General features: G+C 43.6%; 1 protein-coding gene across 1 annotated transcript in view; it reads left to right on the forward strand.

Annotated features, from left to right (window-relative positions):
- The first annotated feature begins 241 nt into the window (after positions 1–241).
- The window catches only part of CACNG4 (calcium voltage-gated channel auxiliary subunit gamma 4), a 57,226-nt gene continuing 36,859 nt past the window's right edge, over positions 242–20,608 (forward strand). The window contains exon 1 of the mRNA XM_024198348.1: positions 242–464. Coding sequence (XP_024054116.1) covers positions 242–464 — 223 coding nt within the window. The remainder of the gene's footprint in view (positions 465–20,608) is intronic.

A 20,608-nucleotide genomic window follows, 5' to 3' on the forward strand; every position in this document is an offset into this window, starting at 1 on the left:
CCGGGGCTAGGAAGGCGGGGGGTCTAGCTTCTCCCGCCGGGCTCGCTGTCCCCTGTGCACCGGGGAGGAGGCGAGCCCCTCCCCGGGGAGACTTGGGGCATTGTCCCCCCCCCATGCCCGGGCTGGGTGGATGGCAGGCGGGGGAAGCCGCAGCGGGCGGGCGGTGCTGGTGGGGGGAAGGCAGCGCCTTGCCTCGGTCCCTTGCTGCCCCCTGAGCCGGCGCGGGGGGCTATGAAGCACCATGGTGTGGTGTGACCGCGGGGTCCAGATGCTGCTGACCACGGCGGGAGCCTTCGCCGCCTTCAGCCTCATGGCCATCGCCATCGGCACCGACTACTGGCTCTACTCCAGCGCCCACCTCTGCAACGGGACCAACCTCAGCCTGGAGGAGCCGCAGAGCCAGCCCCGCAGGGCCAAGGGGGACCTCACGCACTCCGGGCTCTGGCGGATCTGCTGTCTGGAAGGTACGGCCCGGCCTGGGGGCTGGGGGTAAGGCGGGTGGGGCTGGGTGGGAGCGCAGGGCAGGAAGCAAAGATGCAGGAAAGTAACTTCCCGGCCCAGGCCGGCTGCACAGACCGGGCTGGGTCCCTCGCTGGGCTCTGCCCCGGCCAGCCAGACCCTAGACGTAGCCGGACTCTCCGCCTCGGGCTAGGCGGGAGGAGGAGGTTGTTGCCTAGGTAACCGGTCTCTGGGCGATTGCTATGGGAACCCGCCCTCGGATGGGGATGCCTGGCCCCGGGGTAGCGCTCCTGGGCGCACACAGACGGGTGCCGCTGAGAGAAAGGCAAGCGCGGCTGGGCGCCTGGCTAGTGTGGTGGGACCCGCCCTTTCATCTTGGGGGGGGGGGGGCTGGGGGGGGCGGGGGGGGGGTCCTAGTTTCTCTCCGGACTGACCCTGCGGGCCATTACTGAAGCCCCTGCAGTGTGTGCTCAGCAAACGCCCGGAGACCGGGGACCTGCCCTAAGCGGCTGCACCGCTAACCAATGGGATCTGAATCAGACTAACAGGACCCCCCCCCGGCGCCCCAGTTACAAGCTAAACCCCCCAGAGGGGTCAGGACGTCTCGTCCCCGCTCCGGCCAGGGGTGGCTCCTCTGCCAACTCGGCTGGTTGTTTTCGTAAAGGGGCGCGGGGCTGTTCCGGGGGGATTAGCGCGGCAGACTGGGAAAGCCCCCCCAGAAAGGAGGCAGCCCCCGGCAGCCAAGCGCCCCGAGCACCTGGCTGTGGGGAAGGAAGCCGGCCGAGGGGGATCCAGGTGCTGGCAAGGGAAGCCGGGCTGCGGTGGCGCTGAAATCTCCACTCTGCCTGGTGCCTCGGCATCTTGTGGGGAAGGGAAACTTTACCAGCACTCAGACCGGACCAGCGATCATTCACAGACGGGCAGTGATTACAGTGTCGATTTTTTCCCCTTAGTTGTGGCATCTCTAGAAGCACTTTTCACCTGTTGTAATCTTCTCCGCTCCGCTCCTGATGTAAAAGGTTCCGGGGGAAGATAGTTTTTCTCTGGCAGTGGCCCGCTTTGCTGCCTGATGAATCATGACTTAGGCCATATGTTGCATAGTCTCAGAAGAAAAATGCTTTTCAGTCAAAACATGGAAGCATCACAGCCGTTTGAAACCTGCCCCTGGTTTGATGGGCAATACAGATGCTTTGTTTTGCAATTCCTTAAAGGATCCCAACACGTGGCCTGATTTTTTTTTAATTACATCTAGAAAATGTGGGTCTGAGCCTGAGCGAGGCTGAGCATCCTCAACTCCCCTTGAAAATCATGGGGCCAAATTTTGAGGGCCTGGCCAAGTTTGGTCTTCTGACCTCCAGGCTCTATGTTCATTGGAAAAGTAGGTTCCTCCGCATCCATCAAGAGTTGCTCAGCACAGTTTGCAGGATTGGGGCCGTCATATCTGAGGTGAAATCCTGCCGTCACTGGAATCAATGGGATTTTTGCCATTGACTTAAGTGGAGCCAAGATTTCACCTTGATCTCTAAAGAATCTCATAATTAGATGGCTAGTCCTGCTTCCCTTGAAACCATTGGGGGGTTTTTTACCTTGACTTCAATTGGCCCCAGATCAGCCTCTTTGTACAAAAGTAAAGCATCTAGTAACGCGCTGAGAGCTGGGCAAATATTGCAGATAAACGTCCACTAATATTTGTCTACATTGTTCACACTGTGGTCCCCTTTTGCTTTGAAGATGTGAGCAATCAAATTTTACTTGCACGGGTATTTGCACCTGCAAAGTCACATATAGAAGAAATTGGGTTGTTGGAGTTTAAACTCATCTATTCAGGGAAGCGAACAGATACCATGTGACTTATCTAACCAATCTCAATGAAGCAACGCTTATTGACATTCAAATATTCATGATCATACCACAAAGTAAAAAAATCTGAAAGTTATTTGTCAAATTCAAAGAATGAATAAATCTGAGAAAATTGATATCTGTTCATGGATAAGTAGAAAGAGAGGCTACATTCATCAGATAAATAATTCATTGCAAATTATTCATTCTTTTCCAACACTCTCTTTGAAAGTATATTGTACAGGTACATGAAACTATCAAAGTTTAAAATCACATCAAGACACCTTGGTTTCAGTAGTGTAGGTTTTTGATGTTTTAAAAAATAATAAAGGAATGTCTAAAAAGATACCCAAGTAAACATGAGTGACAATCTGAGTTAATCAGTTTGCATAGATGGTTCTTTTATTAAAATCATAATATAATACTTAAAATTCTGATGAGGGAGACAGTGGGAAAACATTTTCAGGTTATGAATGTTTATGTTTAATTTAAGTAGTCTGGTTTGAAGACTCATTTTTAGAACTCTGGTTTTATGGGTTTATTTGTTTAATAATCACTATAAAAAGCTACTTCATTAATTTTTCTGGGTTTAACACCACCTGACTCTTATCTCAGTGACAGATCTAAGACGTAAACATTCATAAGCTGGAAATTTGTTAACCTCTTAAATTGATACTGGCATGAATAAAATGTTAGATGTGAGTGTATTTCAGGTCAGTTGAAATTGTCCATTAAAATATTTTTAACCTATATCTGTGAAAATGTACAATCTTCATTTCAAACTGTTACATATCAAGACTCAGAAAATTCCAAATTTTCAAAGAGAAAATGCTGAAACACATAGGAAAAGATAGTGCCTTCTCTGAGCTGGAGGCGTTCTTTGGTGTTTTCCTCTTTTCCACATTGTTTAACAAATCCGCAACTAGTAGATAAATACAATTTAGGGCTCTGGCAAATTCTCTTTTTTGGTTGGGATTCTGTTTGGGCTGAAATCAGTTCTATGGATTGCAGTCACACTAAAATAACACTTATGCAAAATTAGTTTAGTTTCTGGTCAATTAATACACAATTTTGGTCTTTTTATCATGTTTCTTTCGGGGTGGAAGTTGGAGGCTCACTAGGTCTTAGATGGCTTTAGGGGTTCTCACAACAATTTTTTTGGTGGCCTCTGCAGCTCTGACAATTTTCCTAAAATATTTAATTAACGTTAGAAAAAACAAATACATATGCACATATACGTGGCCAAATCTTTGTAATTTATTTATATAGGATTTTTTTTTGCAGACTCAATATTAAAAAGAATGTACAGATGTCTCTATTCTTTACTGGACCTAAACAGAATAGAAACACAAATAAGGTGCTTTGCAGGTTCTTGTCTTTTTTCTTGTTGTTTCTTTTGCTTGTTTTTTTTAAGACTTGCTAGCTACTAATATTAACAAATATCACTTTTCATAGCGGACTAACTCAGTCCCAGCAAACCTGGGGACAAATTAAGCCCTGGATGGGGAGGTGGGTATGGAGGCAGCGGGGGGGTCAGGTGTGATGGGAGGGGTGAGCTTGGGGCCAGAGCCTGCCACCGTGTGGCTGGGGAATGGAGCCTGAACCCCATGGCTGGAGCCTGCCACCCACCACCCAAGGTCTGAAGCCTGACCCTACCGCCCCGGGAACTCACTGGCTGCCTGCTCCTCCAGCTTTTGTGTCTCAGGGGGGGGAGGGGAGGGGACAGGTCCCAACCACTACTGGCAGCCCCGGAGGAGGGGCCATTGCTTTGTGCCCCCCCATCACTGCCCAGGAGGCTGTGGCTGCAAGAAAAGCCCCTGGTAGCCTCATGCAGCCACAGTGGCTGCATTTGAGAAATGTTGCTTTTAACAGTAGCACTATTTCCCAAAGGATTTAATACGTAGATCTAATTTTATCCATTCTTAAATAACAAACTGTTAAAAAATTCCCCAGTGGTAATGTGCATATACTTATAGTAGAAATTGCAGCTTCATGCCTCTTTTACTGATCTTAGGGTAATGGTCTAGAACCTGCATAATCTGTAGAAGGCAGACCCATAACAGTAGCCCATCACTGTGATCTGTTTTTAACTATATGATTTGGTTGCAGTCTAGGGGACAGATCGTCAAGTGGTGTAACTTATCATAGCTCCATAATGGAACTGTGACAGTTGACGCCAATTGAGCATTTGTGGTCAATGGGTTCAATCCTGCAAACACTACCAGGTGTAAAGCTTCCTACTACGAATAGCCCCACTGAAATCAAGATAAGCTAAGTTAGAGAAACATACAGCTACACATAATTTTTCTGTAGCTTCTACTAATATGGTATATGTCTAGTACCACCTGGTTTGATGTGTGTATTGAAGCCTAACCTAGAAAAATTGTGGTATGTTTTAAAATCACCACCATATCCTTCCCTGAAATAGTCATACTGTAGTCAATAGAACTAGTCACAGTAGACAGTAGTACTCCCAGTGTTTACAGGACTGGGCCCTATGACATTAAGATAGGAAATTGGGAAATGTATTTGTTGTTTGAAATTATTCAAAGAGTGTTTTATTAAACATTTGAGTATATGGATTACCCCTGAACTATTTGCTGTGACTGTTGCTTTGAATATTCACTGTTTTGTAATTTGCTATTTGTGTTGTGTGATTGGTCACTTAATTCACATGGGTATTGTTTGTGCTCCTTGACTGGATGGCTGACACATTTATAAACAGGAGAAAAGCACGAGTGAATCATTTATGGCTCAAGCATTTGCACAAATGCCTATTTGCACAATTATCTGCAACACGTCTGTCATGGATGAATGCACATTCACTTGGGTATTTGTGACATGTTCTGCTTCTGTGGACATCCTTGCAAACAAAAGAAAATTTGCTTGTACAATGTTTGAGGCAAGCACATAAAAGTAAGTTACTATCCAAGGTGAATACTATAAGAGCAAGTTCATGGTTCTTACTCAAACAAGTAATTCATGAACATTTTTCCATCTCAAAATGCTCCGTTCATATGAGCCTATACTCATGCTGTGCAAATAGATAGCTGTATGTGGAAAACACAAAGATGAGTGACTGTATCATGCAGTACTTATGGGTGTGCAATAAACTATTTCTTGGGCACAGTACATATTCTGCAGGTACAGCTGAGGCTTGAACATTTAGCACCAAATGTTTTAAAACAAAACAAAACACACTTGAGAAGGGCTCTAAGAATCAGCCCAGATCTTCATTCTCTTCCAGTCCATGCATTCTTCTGATTCCCCCTTTTTTTGCTTATGATTAAAACACGTCACTTTCCCTTCATGATGTTAAAGAATTTGTGCTGCATGGATCAGTTTTAAACATGGTTCTTATGGATCCAGTATTATCCTTGTAGCACTTGTGCGGTAGGAATTTGCCAAAAGCTGGGTGAATTATTTTTGACAGACTTTTTAGGGTAATTTTTCTATTTATGGCATTTTGCTTGCTAGATAGAGTTTCTGAGCTTGAAACGGCTTGTTTGGAAACAGAGTTTAAATCTCTTCTAATTTCTGACCTCAGATTATCACACTGTGGGTCTTTAAAAACTGGGAAAAGCTGTGTTAGAGGAGCTGCTAGCAGAACCTATACTAAAGGATCGATCTGTTCTCTAAAAAAACAAGAGTCTCTACATGCGCTTCCTTCATCATTTTCAATGGCAGATCTCAAAATACAGCATGGATTTAGCACAACATCCGTTTTTCCTATATTGCTGTATGAAACATGTAGATTGGGAGTCAATTTATTGCATATGTGACTTATTCGTTGATGGATTAATTTACCCTCTTCAATCAAGTACATAGCCAATAAGGAGTATCGGGCTACACAGGATTTCTTTACATAGCTTTCAGGAAGCCAGAGATCCCAGTGCAAAACCAAGAACCCAAGGACATTCTGTGCATTAGTGACACTCCTCAGAGGCCATAAACCAATGGAAGCATATCTGTAATCCAGATGTTAATGTTTTTTTCATCTGTGGAAGATGTAATGTGGATAATATGCATTTTACTTAATAGTTTCAGAATATCATATGTGGGAAGAGTCAAGGTCACAACAAATTATACATAGTAGGTTGACTACATATTGTGCTGGTGTGGTATATATAATGTATACGGTACGCAGTCATAGAGGTGTGCGTGCGATATAGCTATATGCAGGTATTTTGTGACAGGAGCAATCTCTAACAGGAACTGCGAATGCAGGCAAATATGGAACTATATTTTTCTGGTCCTACATATGGCTCAGTGACATGGGTTACACAATTGCAAAAGACTGTTTATTTCTTATGTGATGATGATCACACTGACTGTACTGATCTATGTTCTATATGGTAAGGCAGTGGCTAGGAAAGCCGCTCTGGATGGGTCAGTCAGAAAGGACACATGACTGGCATAAGAAAGCTTAACTAGATGGACCCTCTCTGCTGTTATACAGAGTGAGCTGCATAGGTTAAACACTGACTTTGGGCTGTGTCCTGCAAGATGCTGTGCACCATAAACCACATTAAAAAGTTGGGGGTGGGGGAGTAGCAGTGAGTGTGTATCCATCCTAGAACCACAGCAAGCTTTACATCAATAGAGACAGCAAGAAATGGCCAGGGACGTCTCCTTCTCATCTCCTCTCCTCCCATCCCCTCAACCCAATGGCTGAACCTATGCCTTCAACTGCAATTGAGGCCAATTATTGCTATCTTTCATCACCCAAAAGTCTGGTAGGTGCTTGGCAGGAGAGACGAATCATACGTAGTCTGCATGCCAAAGAGCTGACCAGCTACTTTCATACATGAGACAACAAAAAGGCAAACAGAGCAGCAGGAGAAAGGATGGTTTTATGGTTAAGGCACTGGACTAGGAATCAGGCGATCTAGGTTCTATAATCCAGAGATTTGCTAATTTCCTATATAACCTTGGGAAAGTCATTTAATCTTTCTCTGCCTCAGTTCCCCATCTGTACATCAGGGATAATAGTACTTTTTTATCCCTAACTTTTGTCTGTCTTGTCTGTTTAGATCATACGGTCTTTGGGGCAGGGACAGTCTATTGCTGGTGGATTCTCTGCACCTTGAAGTCTTTAAACCACGATTTGAGGACTTCAATAGCTCAGACATAGGTTAGGGGTTTGTTACAGGAGTGGATGGGTGAGATTCTGTGGCCTGCATTGTGCAGGAGGTCAGACTAGACAGTCATAATGGTCCCTTCTGACCTTAAAGTCTATGATTCTATGATTCTATTACTCTGAACAGGTCTACACTATGGGGTTAAGTCGACCTAAGTTACACAACTCCAGCTACGTGAATAACATAGCTGGAGTCAATGTACCTGAGGTCGACTTATTGCGGTGTCTACACCATGCTGGGTCGATGGGAGAAACTCTTTCATCGACTTACTTTATGCTTCTCGTTCCGGAGTTGATGGGAGAGCAATTGGCAGTTGATTTAGCTATCCAGACCAGCTAAATCAACCCCCAGTGGATCGATCGCTGCAGGGTTGATCCACCAGTAAGTGGAGACAAGCCCTCTGAGTTTGTACAGCATCTAGTACAGTGGGTCACCAGTCTGAGTTTAGACTTCTAGATGCTGCCATAACACAATAACAACAGGAAAGAGGGGGTGGGGAAAGATAGGCAATAAGATTATACAGTTACTCAGCAAAGGTGTGTACACAGTACAGGTGAATTAAGTATTTTGTTTGCATAGTGTCCTATAAAATGGTAAATATTATATTAATGTGCCTTGGTAGTAAAAGTTTCACGTCAGTCTTCAGGGGTTCCCAAGCTGTGGTATGCATACCCCTGGGGGGGAGGGGGTGCATGAGACATCTCTAGAGGGCACACAGTAGAAATTGTGTCGTGGTGAATTTTATTTATTATTTTATTTATTGCATTTTCATAATGGACTACTCAGACAAAACTTTAAAATTCTTTGGGAATGTGTTATATAAAATGTGGTAGTTAATTTCCTTCAAGATGACCAATGAGAACAAAGCTACACAGAGATGCTGCCGTACAGAGCCCTCACCTCCAATCACCATACAGCACAGGTTCACTTACCCAGCTTCTGTCCAGTCTAACTGAACTCAGAATTTGGGGGGGAGGGGGTTCGGTTGTATACATTGCACTATAACTAAGTGTACTTAAGAGTGAAATATGGACAGCTGGCTAAAGACATGTAGTGTTAAGAAGAGCACACAAAGTATCAGTGATGAGAAAGGTAGGGGTATTCGGGGAGCTGGTACATCTAGAAAGGGGTAAGCAGGCAGCTGGTAGATCTGGAAGGGGGTATGCAATAGGAAAAGTTTGGGAACCTCTGAAGATCTAATGGTCTCTTCTGGACATAAATTCTATGAAAGTTCTCCTGTCATTCTACAAAGCATAAATCCACTGGAACTTTGCATTTAAGCCTGCAGATTTCGAGAGACAGGATCTGGCCCTAAACACTCACAGCCTGATTCTCCTCTTCCTTACACTCATGTACATTTAGAGTACTTTCTTGGAAGTCAGTGGAATTATGCCAGTATAAAACTGGTGTAAGAGAAATATGGGCCCCACCTGTTCAGTGAAACGTCTCTTTCCAGTTCTGCTTTTCTGAGCCAGGAATCATCCCATTACAAAAATCGTACTTCCTAATATTTTTTGTCACACTGGAATACTGATCTATTTCAGAATTTAACTTTACTTTGTGCTCATCTTCATTTTAAATTTCCTGGCATGCATCTTTATAATGTTGCAGGGTCAGCAGCCAGACTCTTACAAAGAGATGCCAAGGTGTCAGACAAAGGGGTAGTAGAATAAACAAACTAAACACACACCTGTCAGGATATCCGAGAGACTGAAACATATTTATAAGTGCTGTACAGAAAAAAACATTATTTTATCACCCATCTGATCTGGTTACTTTGCTCCACTCCAGCAACACAAGGCAGTTGTAACCCCAGTTTAAACAGCCATTTCAATCAGCGTAGCACAACGCAGCTGGAACGTTTCAGTGAATCTTGCCCAGGAACTTTTACATGTAAGCAATAGTTGAAGAACAGCACAGGCTCTGTACTAATAAGTAAGTCTATCTGCTCATAGGACCCCTAGCTGTTAAGTATTGAGCTCCCTCATCTTCCACTGACGTCAATGAACAACTGAAGCACAATCAAAAAGAATTTCATTTCCAAATACAGTACTGTGTCTTCTCTATCTTTTCACTGGCTCACATTTTCTACCTTGTGCCAATGTGTCTGTCTTTTTATGTACATTTTGGTTTGTCAAAACATGATTGATTTAGTCCTGTCTCTTCATTTTCTAGGTCTCCCTGACCTGCATTTTCTTTATTTGTTCTAGTCATTTGTTCTCCATTCCCAAAATACATCTCTTTCTTTTACCTTGATAGAAGACACTTAGAGTTACAAAGCAGAGAATGGCTTCTGTCCATATGTTCTTTCATAATAGCCTTCCACACATCTGTAAGTAACTTTTGCTGGTTCTAGGTGGACTGGAGATAGATTTCCCTTCAAACTGGATTTCTGGTTGTTTCATTTATGTATTTTATTTTGCCAGTTTTAATAGACTTTGGATCAAATTCCAAGAAGTTTTATCCACTTACCCTGCCAGTGAATCTGGCCCTCTGCCAGTGTGTGGTAATACAAGCACCATTGTTCAGCCCTGCCTTGTTACTTCTTCTTGTTCATGTGTTATAACTTTTCCTCTATAGAAAAGGTGTCTTCAAAATTAACTTTCAGTGACTGCAAGATTCTTTCATGACACAAACCAACAAAGACTGAACATTCTGCCCCAGGTAGAAATCCAAGGATCTGTAGTTCCTCTCTATTCTCAAGCCTCCTTGTTCTCTTCTCTGGCAACCAAAAAAGTTCTGATCACAAAGGTATTGAAGGTTGGTCTGATGCCTCACTTACATGCATCTGTTTTCTCCACCTCTTTTGCTTCGTCTCCAGTGTGTTTATGCAGGGTTCTATTTACTTTTAAATAATACTTCACATTCTTCAAAATAAATCAAAGTTACCATGTATCTAATTATATATCTAGAGGATCCAGTGGTAACAGAAACATGATGTCATGATGGTTGGAGGGCAGGAAGCATATGACAAAGGAAGAGAGGAACTATTACGGAAAAATTGCATTTTCCCGCAGGTTGTCAGTCTTGGTTTAAATTAATCCCATTAATTATTGTTTTTCTGGTATTCTCCCGTTTAATTGCTATCTTGGTTTGTGCCACTGGGTTATGTCGTTTGAATGTTACTCCTTTAGCTGATCCCACTAACTCAATAGTGCTGAATATTTCAAAGATATTCGGGAGAAGAAAACATTCTCTATTGAATGAAGCTCCATCCTCACTTCATATTCATTTTTTTCCAGTGTTAGATAATAACTGTTTTTAAACCATTGCCTGTTTTTATACAGATTTCAGATCAGTTTTCATCTGTTCTTATGCCTTAAATAACTCATTTTAGTATTGAATATGGATGATTGAACATTCTCTCTTGTCCCAAATTGTGACGTTTAATGAGATTTAGACAGTTTATTCTGCCTTATTTGTTTCCCAAAGGCACAGTTTATGAATGGTTGCTGTGAGGCATTAAACAGAAACCAGGACATGTCACAGTTATGACTTGAAACAGGATATTGCCTGGAGGAGCAATGCCTAACTGAAATCAAATCTAAAACATATCAAATATACCTATTTTATAGCTCAACAAATAATGTTGATTGCTATAATCAAAAAATTCTGGATAATTTTGTGTGAGAATTACCTTGCTTTTTGTCATCCCTCCTCCTCAGTCATTCAGCTGTACATCCTCTAGTGAGATTGCAAGCTCTTTGGAGTTGGGCCAATTCCTATTTGTAAAGAGCCCTTGTACACTTTTAGTGCTATGTAACTAATATCAATAACATGTGTATAAAGGGTGTGTGTATATACGCATGTCTGTAGGAATGTGTATATAGTACATTTCTGGTCCATATGGCCTGGGGAACACTGAAAACTTTTGGATAACTTGGCATTTGGATAAACCGAAGTGCTATTTTGCTACTTTTGATCCAACATAGGGCTACATAGGGGACACACTGTGGATTTGGATAACTAGGATTTTTGGATAAAGAGAATTTACAAAACTGGAATGATACTATATATAACATTAATATAAGATGCATAAAATGTTTTAAAAACATTATTAAGTTTGTGAAGTCAAGCAACCAAAAGTTAGAATGTGCCAGAAGTAAGGTTGCCTTCATATTGACACCCACATGGGTCATCAGCATGGTTGGAACCATTAGCACCACTGCAGAGACCTCTGTCACTTGAATAACTGATAGCAGTAGTAGGTTGTTATCCTCTATGTGAATCAGCACATAGGACACTTTGCTGGTGGGTTTCACGGGTATTTGCTGACAACAGACGAATGGTGAGACTCAGGGACCTATTCCAGGCTGTGGAGGGGAGTGTGCACTAGTGGGCACTGACTCTTCTGCCCATTCTCCCCAAGCGTGACCCCCTTTCTGCCCAGTGCTAGTGCTGTCTCTTCCCCATTCCCGGCTCCTCATCCTAGTCCCATTCTCCAAACCTAGGCAGTCCCATTGTCCACTCCTCATGCTGCTGATCCCCATCCTCGCGCCGCCGCTCTGCTTCTCAGGAGAAGGAGGGCGGAGAAGCGGAGCAGCGGCGCGTTCAGGGGAGCAGGCGGAGCAGAGGTGAGCTAGGGTGGGGGGGGCGCAGGAAGTAACAGGGGGGTAGAGGAACCACTCCCCTCTCCAGCTCACCTCCGCTCCACCACCGCCGCCTCCCCCAAGCGCCCCGCCACTCGGCTTCTTCCCCCTCCCAGCATTGCTGTGCGAAACAGCTGTTTCGCGCGCGGCAAGCCTGGGAGTGAGTGGGGAGAAGCAGAGCGGCAGTGGCGCGCTCAGGGGAGCAGGCGGAGGCGGAGCAGAGGCGAGCTGGGGCGGCGGGGGCACTTTTTCCCCATGCCCCGGAGTCGGCGCCTATGATGGGCGGCGCCAGAATGCTGCCCCTAGAAATGTGCCGCCCCAAGCACCTGCTTGTTTTGCTGGTGCCTGGAGCCGGCCCTGTGAGCATGCTAATTGTGCACAGAATCTTTGGAGATTTTAGCTAAAATCTAAGTCTCTACTGAACATGTGAAAGCTGAGGGGTTTTTTTATTTTTAATAAGCTGGACACATTTTGGTGGATTTTCACAGGAACAGCAAAAGGCACATCCCTGACCCCAAAGTCACTCCCTTGCCAAATTTCAAGTCCCTTTTTCAAAGCCTGGGGCCAATGGAGCTTGTAAAAGAAAAGGCCATCATCAGTTATTTAACATTGCAAAACAATGTATTTTTCCCTAGCCTCATTCTCAAAAATGGCTGAACCATTTTAGCTGACATTTTCCAAATAAAATTCAGCCCAAAGAAGACACCCAATATCAAAAATTTCAGCCCAAATGGTTAAAATTTGGCAAAGTTATAAGCAACTGAAAAGAGGGGTTTGCAATGGGAAGAATTAGGCAACCGTAATAATAAGGGATATTACCACACACAGAGCATATAAAATTCATAATATAAAGAATATTAACTCAGTAGTCTAAGTAACAGATTGGAAGTGGCTTCTTGTAACCTCAGCTTCAAATCTTGGCCTGAGACTCAGCTGTTCACCCTTCTGTAGTACAGTGGACCCATAATTGTAGGAACACTAATCTTACAAATGACTAGTATATGAATCATTTTCCCCAAAAGAAAAAAATGCAGAACTAAAGTGATGTCAATGAAGAACAAGGAGACATCCCTTCACATTCTGATGATGGCTTATGTGCATTAGAAATCGTTTTGCATGCTTTGAAGGAAGAAGAAAGTGATGCAGTGCACCATACTTGAAATTATGCAATATACCGACCATAATTTTGCGATGTTCCATTTTATGAGGTTCTCAGTTTTATGAACTCCTCAGTCCCCAGTGAGTTTGTAAAATAGGGGTTCTGCTGCATATAATCTGAGCATAGATTGAATGCTCAGGTATTTACAGTGACAGGGAGTTTGAGAGAGGGAGTAAAATTTTCAAAGTACTCAAGTGACTTAGGAGCCTATTTTCAAAAGTGACTTTTCATTGAACACCAAATGGGACTTAAGCACGTAAGTGACTTAGGAGCCTTTGGAAATGTTACCTGAGCCCTTAAAATCTAAGGCTTTATCTGTTCCATATGAGAATTAAAGCTCCTGTGGCACTTTTCATTAGTGTGTCTGCCCTGTAACCAGACAAAATTTCCCCTCTGTTGTGCTATGCACTGTACCCCTTGCTGGTGTGCGGCACTGCTTTTTCAGTGGTAGCAGATGCATATTGTTTGCAAAGTGCTTTAGAATCCTTTAAGATGAAAGGTGCTATATAAAATATGGACCGTGCACTAGTAATAACAGATACTGCATTCAGAGTACATTTTCTAATGATAATCACTCAGAAGATTCAGTTGGAACCTACTACCTCATATTTTTTTTTATTAATGGGAAGTCTAATTTATATTTTGATATCAATTTTGATATCAAACAAATTAAAAAGCAGCTGCCCTTGTTGATCTATCCAATGTGGTTGAAAGAGATTGACTCTGAAAATCTGCCTTCTACAACGCTTTCCCTTAGTTTGATTTGAGATCTTGTCCTGATTTTTCAAGACTGACTTTGTAGCTAGCTGTAGCCACTTTCCAGTGACCCTTTCTCATTTTACGTACATCTCGGTATCTAAAGGGTGAAATCCTGGCTGGAATCAGTCTTTGGGCACAGCGGAAACCTGTAGAGAAGGAAATAGAGGCCAGAAATCTTCCACCTGGATTCCAGATCCACTCTAAGGCCCCGATTCTGCAAAAAGTCAGCACATGCTTAGCTTTGCAGGATCAATAGGACTGCTCACATGCATAAAATTGAGCAGATGTGTAAGTCTTTTTGGGATGAGGGCCCAAATCTGTAGCGCAACCACGCTACGGATGAAGATACAGAGGGGCATTCTGGGGCAGGACCGACAGGAATAACCTGCACTGGGAGGGCTGTGGAAGTGGCTGCAGATGGCTAAAATATGGCACATGCTTATATTGCTTTTATAGCACTAATGTGCACCTGTTTTGGTGGCCAGCTGCCACAGAATTTGGCCCTAAATGTGTGTTTATGCCCTATATTAAAAGAGGCATTAGAATCAACATGTCATTAGGCATGTGCCTAGGTGACATAGTGTAGGCTAATGAACATGATCACAATACTAAATTAATAATTGACTTTTTTTTACACATGTGCATGCTTAAAACTGGATGCGAACTAAGCGACACTTGTGCCATCACCAGTTTATAATTAAAATGCAGTGCTTGAATGAAAATGTAAGCTTCAATTAGCCAGCATGCTCCTTCCCACTTCCCCTTCCGGCTTCGCTTCCCACTGAAAAGCAACGCTAACAAGAAGCTCACATTTATTATCGGCGTTTTTCCTGGAGCTGTGCATTGAAACATGCTCACATCTGAGTCCTTTCACCGAAGACATTTTTTCGCTTCAGCAGTTTGGCATGCCGTACAAAGGCGCTCTGATTTTTAGTGATGTTCACCTCCTCTTACATAAAAATGTTTTCTGTTGCACTCGCTGGGCATATTCTTTGGTGTTAGTTAAAGTCCAGGTGCATGGGTTAATGGCAAGCTGAATGGGCAGTTAAGCATTTTTATCATAGTACAGTGGGTTACTTTTGTTGCCCCTCCCTGTAGTACACTGAGAACTGGGTTTTTCTGAAAGCTCAGCATCATAGACATTAGAGCTAGAAAACACATGTGATCTAGCTCATAATCCTGGCTGTGCAGGAATATTCCATTCAGTGTATCATTTGTGAAATCTGCTGGTTAGCTTGCCCAAGAGATGGAGCTTCCACCATCTTTTTTGAAGAGACTATTCCACAGTTTAATCTCACCATTACAAAGATTTTTTTTTTTAAATATGGCCTACATTTTCCTTATCTTAATTTCATCCCATTCTTCCTAGTTAAATCCCTTTGGATTAGTACTCAATAGCTCTGTGTTGCTTACACGTCACACTTAGCCAAGATGTGAATATTTTTAGTTCTTATAAATTGGTGTCCTTCTCCCCTTTCATTATTTTAGTTGCTCTTCTCTGGGTTCTATTCCTGGTTCTGCCACTGGCCCGCTGGCTGACCCGGGCAAGTTACTTCACCGCTCTTTCCCCTCTGTGAGGTGGCAGTAATGTAAAGTGCTTTGAGCTCTAGGGATGAAAAGTGTTAAATAAAAATTAGGTATTATTTTATTCTTCTTCTCTGAATTCCCTGTAATTTGTTGACATCTTCATGCCCAGGAATGAATTCAGTATTTTCGGAGTAGCCCTGTCAGAGCCATAAGAGAGGAAGCAAGGTCTAGTGCTAGACTGGGCCACAGGAGCACTGATTCAATTCCCTGCTCCGCCACAGATGTCCTGTGTGACCTTGGGCAAGTCATTTAGGCCCAGAGCCTCAAAGGTGTTTAGGCACTTAGCCTCCCATTAAAATCAATGGGCGCTAGGCACCTAAATGCCCTTTGAGGACCTGAGCCCTCGTGCCTCAGTTTCTCATCTGTAAAATGGGGATAATAGCCTTTCCCTACCTCACAGGGGTGGCATGAGGATAAATACATTAAAGATTGGGAGGCGCTCGCATACTTTTATGGCTGCTATTACTGCAGTATCTCAGATCATTAGGGTTCTATGATGCTTATGATTAGAGCTGGGCTCAACATACAGAAGTGGAATCTAGATTTCAAACACTCCAAAGTCCAGGAGTGATTAGACCCAGGGTTGCGTTTGGCCATAGTTAAGATTGGCTCTCTTTGCAAAATTCAAATATGAGTCCTGCATGCGACAGACCGAGAAGATCCTGAACAAACCTGATTCAATTGAGTTAAACCTTATTGAAGTAGGGTTAATACCTCTGGGGGTACATCCTAGTAAAAATGCAATTGTATATGTGTTATTGTGGCATTATATGTACCGTCTCTAGTAGGGAGGGGGATGCTAATGTACTTCCTCCATTATCAGCCCTTTTAAGCTACCTCCCCCCCCCGGAGACGTTCACTTATACTAGTTCAGACTGGATTCTCCAAGGACCAATAAAGAAAGGAGTTTTGGATAAATAGCCTGATTATACGCTGACCCAGCACATGGACAGGACCCCTGGCCCATTGCGGGCTACAATCCTTAGGGTAGGGTTGGGAGGACTGGGCCTACCGAGTCCCCATAAGACTGGGTGCTTGTTCTGAGCTGAAGCTGTGATGACGTGGGCTGTGTCTACACTACAGCCTATGTTGCTCAGGAGTGTATGGACCGCGCTATGTCGGCGGGAGAGCTCCTCTTGCCAACGTAGCTTCTGCCATTCGTGGAGGTGATTTAATTATGCCGACGGTCGGCATAGAGCATCTTCACCAAACGTGCTGCGGCAGCACAGCTGTGCTGCGCTGTACATGTAGCCATGGCCTTGGTAACCAGAAGGAATGCCCCTTGGGTGGGGGTTTGAAGGCCTGGTCCTGCCAGAGCCCATGTTAGGCTTGGGGTGGACTCTGGTAAGCTCCTTAGCGTGCATGTAGGTTCTTTCCTTGCTTTTAATATGTTTTCTCTGCAATGCTTTGTCACTTGATGAGTAAAGTGTTGTGTAGTACTTATGACTGTAGCATTTACACCTGTTAACCATCTCTGAAGAGAAAGCCAGACAGTGTCCTTGGCAACCTGTCTGTGCTGGGAAATGCACAGTGAAGAAGGTAGGGAACTGTGCAGCCTGGAAATACCCCAGTCAGAAGGGAAAGGGGCACCCAAGAAAGGCAACGGCTGGGGAGCTGGAAGCCTGAGGGTTGGGTGCCCTTTGCTGGGCCACCAAGGGGAAATACAGGTTCAGTTGACCTGAACTGTGACACTGATTTTGTGCTTTGATCCAGGACTTTGGTTCAGGCCCACCTCTACTTACCGTTTTTTCATTGTTTAACTTCAGTTGGATATTGTAAACGACTGATATCTAGTCCTCTATTCTTGCTTTGTATCAAAGACAACTTGTTTAGAAAGATAAATGACAAGATATTTGTCAAGGCTGGATCCCCACTTTGAACTTTAGGGTTCAAATGTAGGGGCCTGCATAAAAACTTCTAAGCTTATCTACCAGCTTAGCTTTGGTCCGCTGCCACCATCACAAGAATTCCCTCCCTGGGAAGCCTTGAGAAACCTTTCACCAATTCCCTGGTGAACACAGATCCAAACCCCCTTGAATCTTAAAACAAGGAGAAGTTAACCATCCCCCCTCCTTCCTTCCACCCTCCTTTCACCAACTCCTGGTGAATACAGATCCAAACCCCCTTGGATCTTAAAACAAGGAGAAATCAATCTGGTTCTTAAAAAAGAAGGCTTTTAATTAAAGAAAAAGGTAAAAATCATCTCTGTAAAATCAGTATGGAGAATAACTTTACAGGGTAATCAAACTTAAAGAGCTCAGAGGACCCCCCTCTGTCTTAGGTTCAAAGTACAGCAAACAAAGATACACACTCTGGTAAAAAGGTACATTTACAAGTTGAGAAAACAAAGTAAATCTAAGACGCCTTGCTGTCTTTTTACTTACTAGTTTGAAATAGGAGAGACTTGTTTAGAAAGATGGGGAGAACCTGGATCGATGTCTGGTCCCTCTCAGTCCCAAGAGCGAACCACCCTTAAAACAAAGAGCACACACAAAAGCCTTCCCCCCCCCAAGATTTGAAAGTATCTTGTCTCCTTATTGGTCCTTGGGGGTCAGGTGTCAGCCAGGTTACCCGAGCTTCTTAACCCTTTACAGGTAAAAGGATTTGGAGTCTCTGTACACAGAGAGCTGTTACCCTTCCCTTAATAGTTATGACAATATTATTTAGCGACCCAAAGTTTAATGTAGAAAGGTCTGTACATTAGAACTCTTGTGTCAGTCATCTGGTACAGTCCAAAGTCTAGCCATCAAGTTGATGTAAATCATGCTAGCTCCATTTGTAAGCGGCTCCTATTTCTTGCCAGTTCTTGATAAAACCAGAAATAACGGGTCACTTGTTCGCAACGTGTTTATGTAGCCTTTTAGTCCAGAGCAATACACAAGATAATGTTCTGATTTGTTTCCCAACAATCTGTGCGAATGCCATGGGGAGAGAGGGTGTGCCAGCAATATTGAATATGACTCTACACTCCCTTCTTCCTGCGCCATAGTTTAACTCTTTGCTGAAGCACAGGCCAGAGTTCAGTCTTTTCAGGCCATTTCCAACAGCATTACACAGAGTTAAACCTCAGGGCTGTTGTATGTAAAACCCTGGTAAATAGATGGGAATAGTCCCCGGTCAGTTTCAGAGAGTGAGCACCATACACTTTCCTAGTAAAACAAAATGCACACAAAACACGTTTTAAGTAGTATAAAATATTGTAAGTAGTATTTGAAATACTAGGAATAACTTTTAAACGAAAGCTATTAAACAGTAAATCCACTGTTGTAAATTTATACAGACCTTCCCCCTTTTGTTTTGGTTAGAGACATTCAGATGCAAGGTTTCAACATAACGTTTTCTATACTTTAGCCTCCAACACCAAAACACATTCCCCTCTGATCTTCTCTCAGAGGTGACATATCCATCTTTATAGTGTGATCGTTGTCTGTAGTGTGTGTCATCTGGGCCCTTCAGAGCTTGAGAAATGGCGGCATCTCTGCTGACAAACAAATACTGGGGATGTTCCCAGCTACCAGCAGTCCAGCCCTTGGGTTAATAGCTGACCGGTCCTCTCAATTGCTGGTGAAACATATGTCCATAGCCTGTATCTAAAGTGGTACAGGGATTGGGATCAGCATATACAATATCCATACCCTGGATCTCTATAAGGCTGCCACTCTATAGGGCTCAATCTTCTCCCCATAAGCCCAGCTAAGTCAGGCAATAATTCACCTCACCAAGGGCTGCTCCACTCTGTCTTTAACTGAAAGAATCCCAGTTTAGAACAGTTATATGTAAGTTTCCCAGGCTCTGTAGCCATATAGCTGAGAGCTATATGTAAGTTTCCCAGGCTCTGTAGCCTCTGAGGGTCTGTCTACACTGCAACGGGAAACCTGTGGCTGGCCTGTGCCAGCTGACTCAGGCTCATGGGGCTGGGCTAAGGGGCTGTTTAACTGCAGTGTAGATGTTCAGGCTCAGGCTGGAGCCCAGGCAAGGTAGGAGGGTCCCAGAACTGGGGCTGCAGCCAATGTCTCCATGGCAGTTAAACATCCCCTTAGCCCACATCAATGGGAGTTAGGTAGCTAGGCACTTTTGAAACTACCACTAAGTACCTATCTCCAATTTTAGGCCCCTGAATCCATTTAAAAATCTGCCCCTAAGTGACTTGCCCAACATCACGCAAGCTGTGGCAGAATCAAGGAACCAAATCCACATCTCCTTAGTCCCCATTCAGTGCTGTGACCACATCCTTCCTTCTATTGTACTTTGATAAGTGTTTACTATCAAAGGATCTTACCATACTTTGCAGACGTGTCTGTACTGAAGCCTTCCAATAGCCTTGGGGGGTAGGCACAAGTATAAGTATCTTTAAGTAATTCCTACAGGCAGCTCTCCGGTAATGTAGAGCAGAAGTAGATTGCTTGGCAACCTGGAAGATTTGAACTCAAAATAGTCGTGCTGCCAGGTTTGGGTCAGTTAGTGATGAGAGGTGTGGCTGAGAGCCTTGGGGGGACTTCTTTTAAGTGGTAAAACTGCAGAGCCGCTGGTTTTCATTCTTGTTATTCACATGAGATATGATGACCTCTTCAGCATGCCTTCCTGACAGCGGCAGGGATCTCTCTCGATTGCATTCAGTGCCGATCCAGGGAGAAAATTACACTTTGCTTAAAAGGACCAAATGATCTGTGGTTTAACTCGATTGACTCTAGTAGAATTACACCATGACCGGATTTGGACCAATGGCTTTTCCAATTTAGCAGCTGGGCTAAAAAAAACCCATTTCAAAGGCAGATTAAACAAGTTTGAATGGTGGAATATTCTTTTGCTTTCCATTCACACGCATCATTTTAGCTACAGTTTGGAATGCTGCTCTGGTAAAGTGTTACAGAGGAATGCCTTTAAATATTTATACAGCATCAATGTGTAGCCACGGTCGTATGATTTTAATGATATGTTTTTAAACAAATTAACTACCAAGTAGCCTTTTTCTATATCGGTTGATATTATGTACTCTATTTATGCTACCCGGGTGTGTGTGTGTGGGGGGTTGTGCCGTGGAACAATGACGATGTCAAAGCGAGGCCCAGGGGCAT

This window comes from Terrapene carolina, unplaced genomic scaffold, assembly GCF_002925995.2.
Source record: "Terrapene carolina triunguis isolate 2854851 unplaced genomic scaffold, T_m_triunguis-2.0 Scaffold192, whole genome shotgun sequence".
Taxonomy (NCBI): Eukaryota; Metazoa; Chordata; order Testudines; family Emydidae; genus Terrapene; species Terrapene triunguis.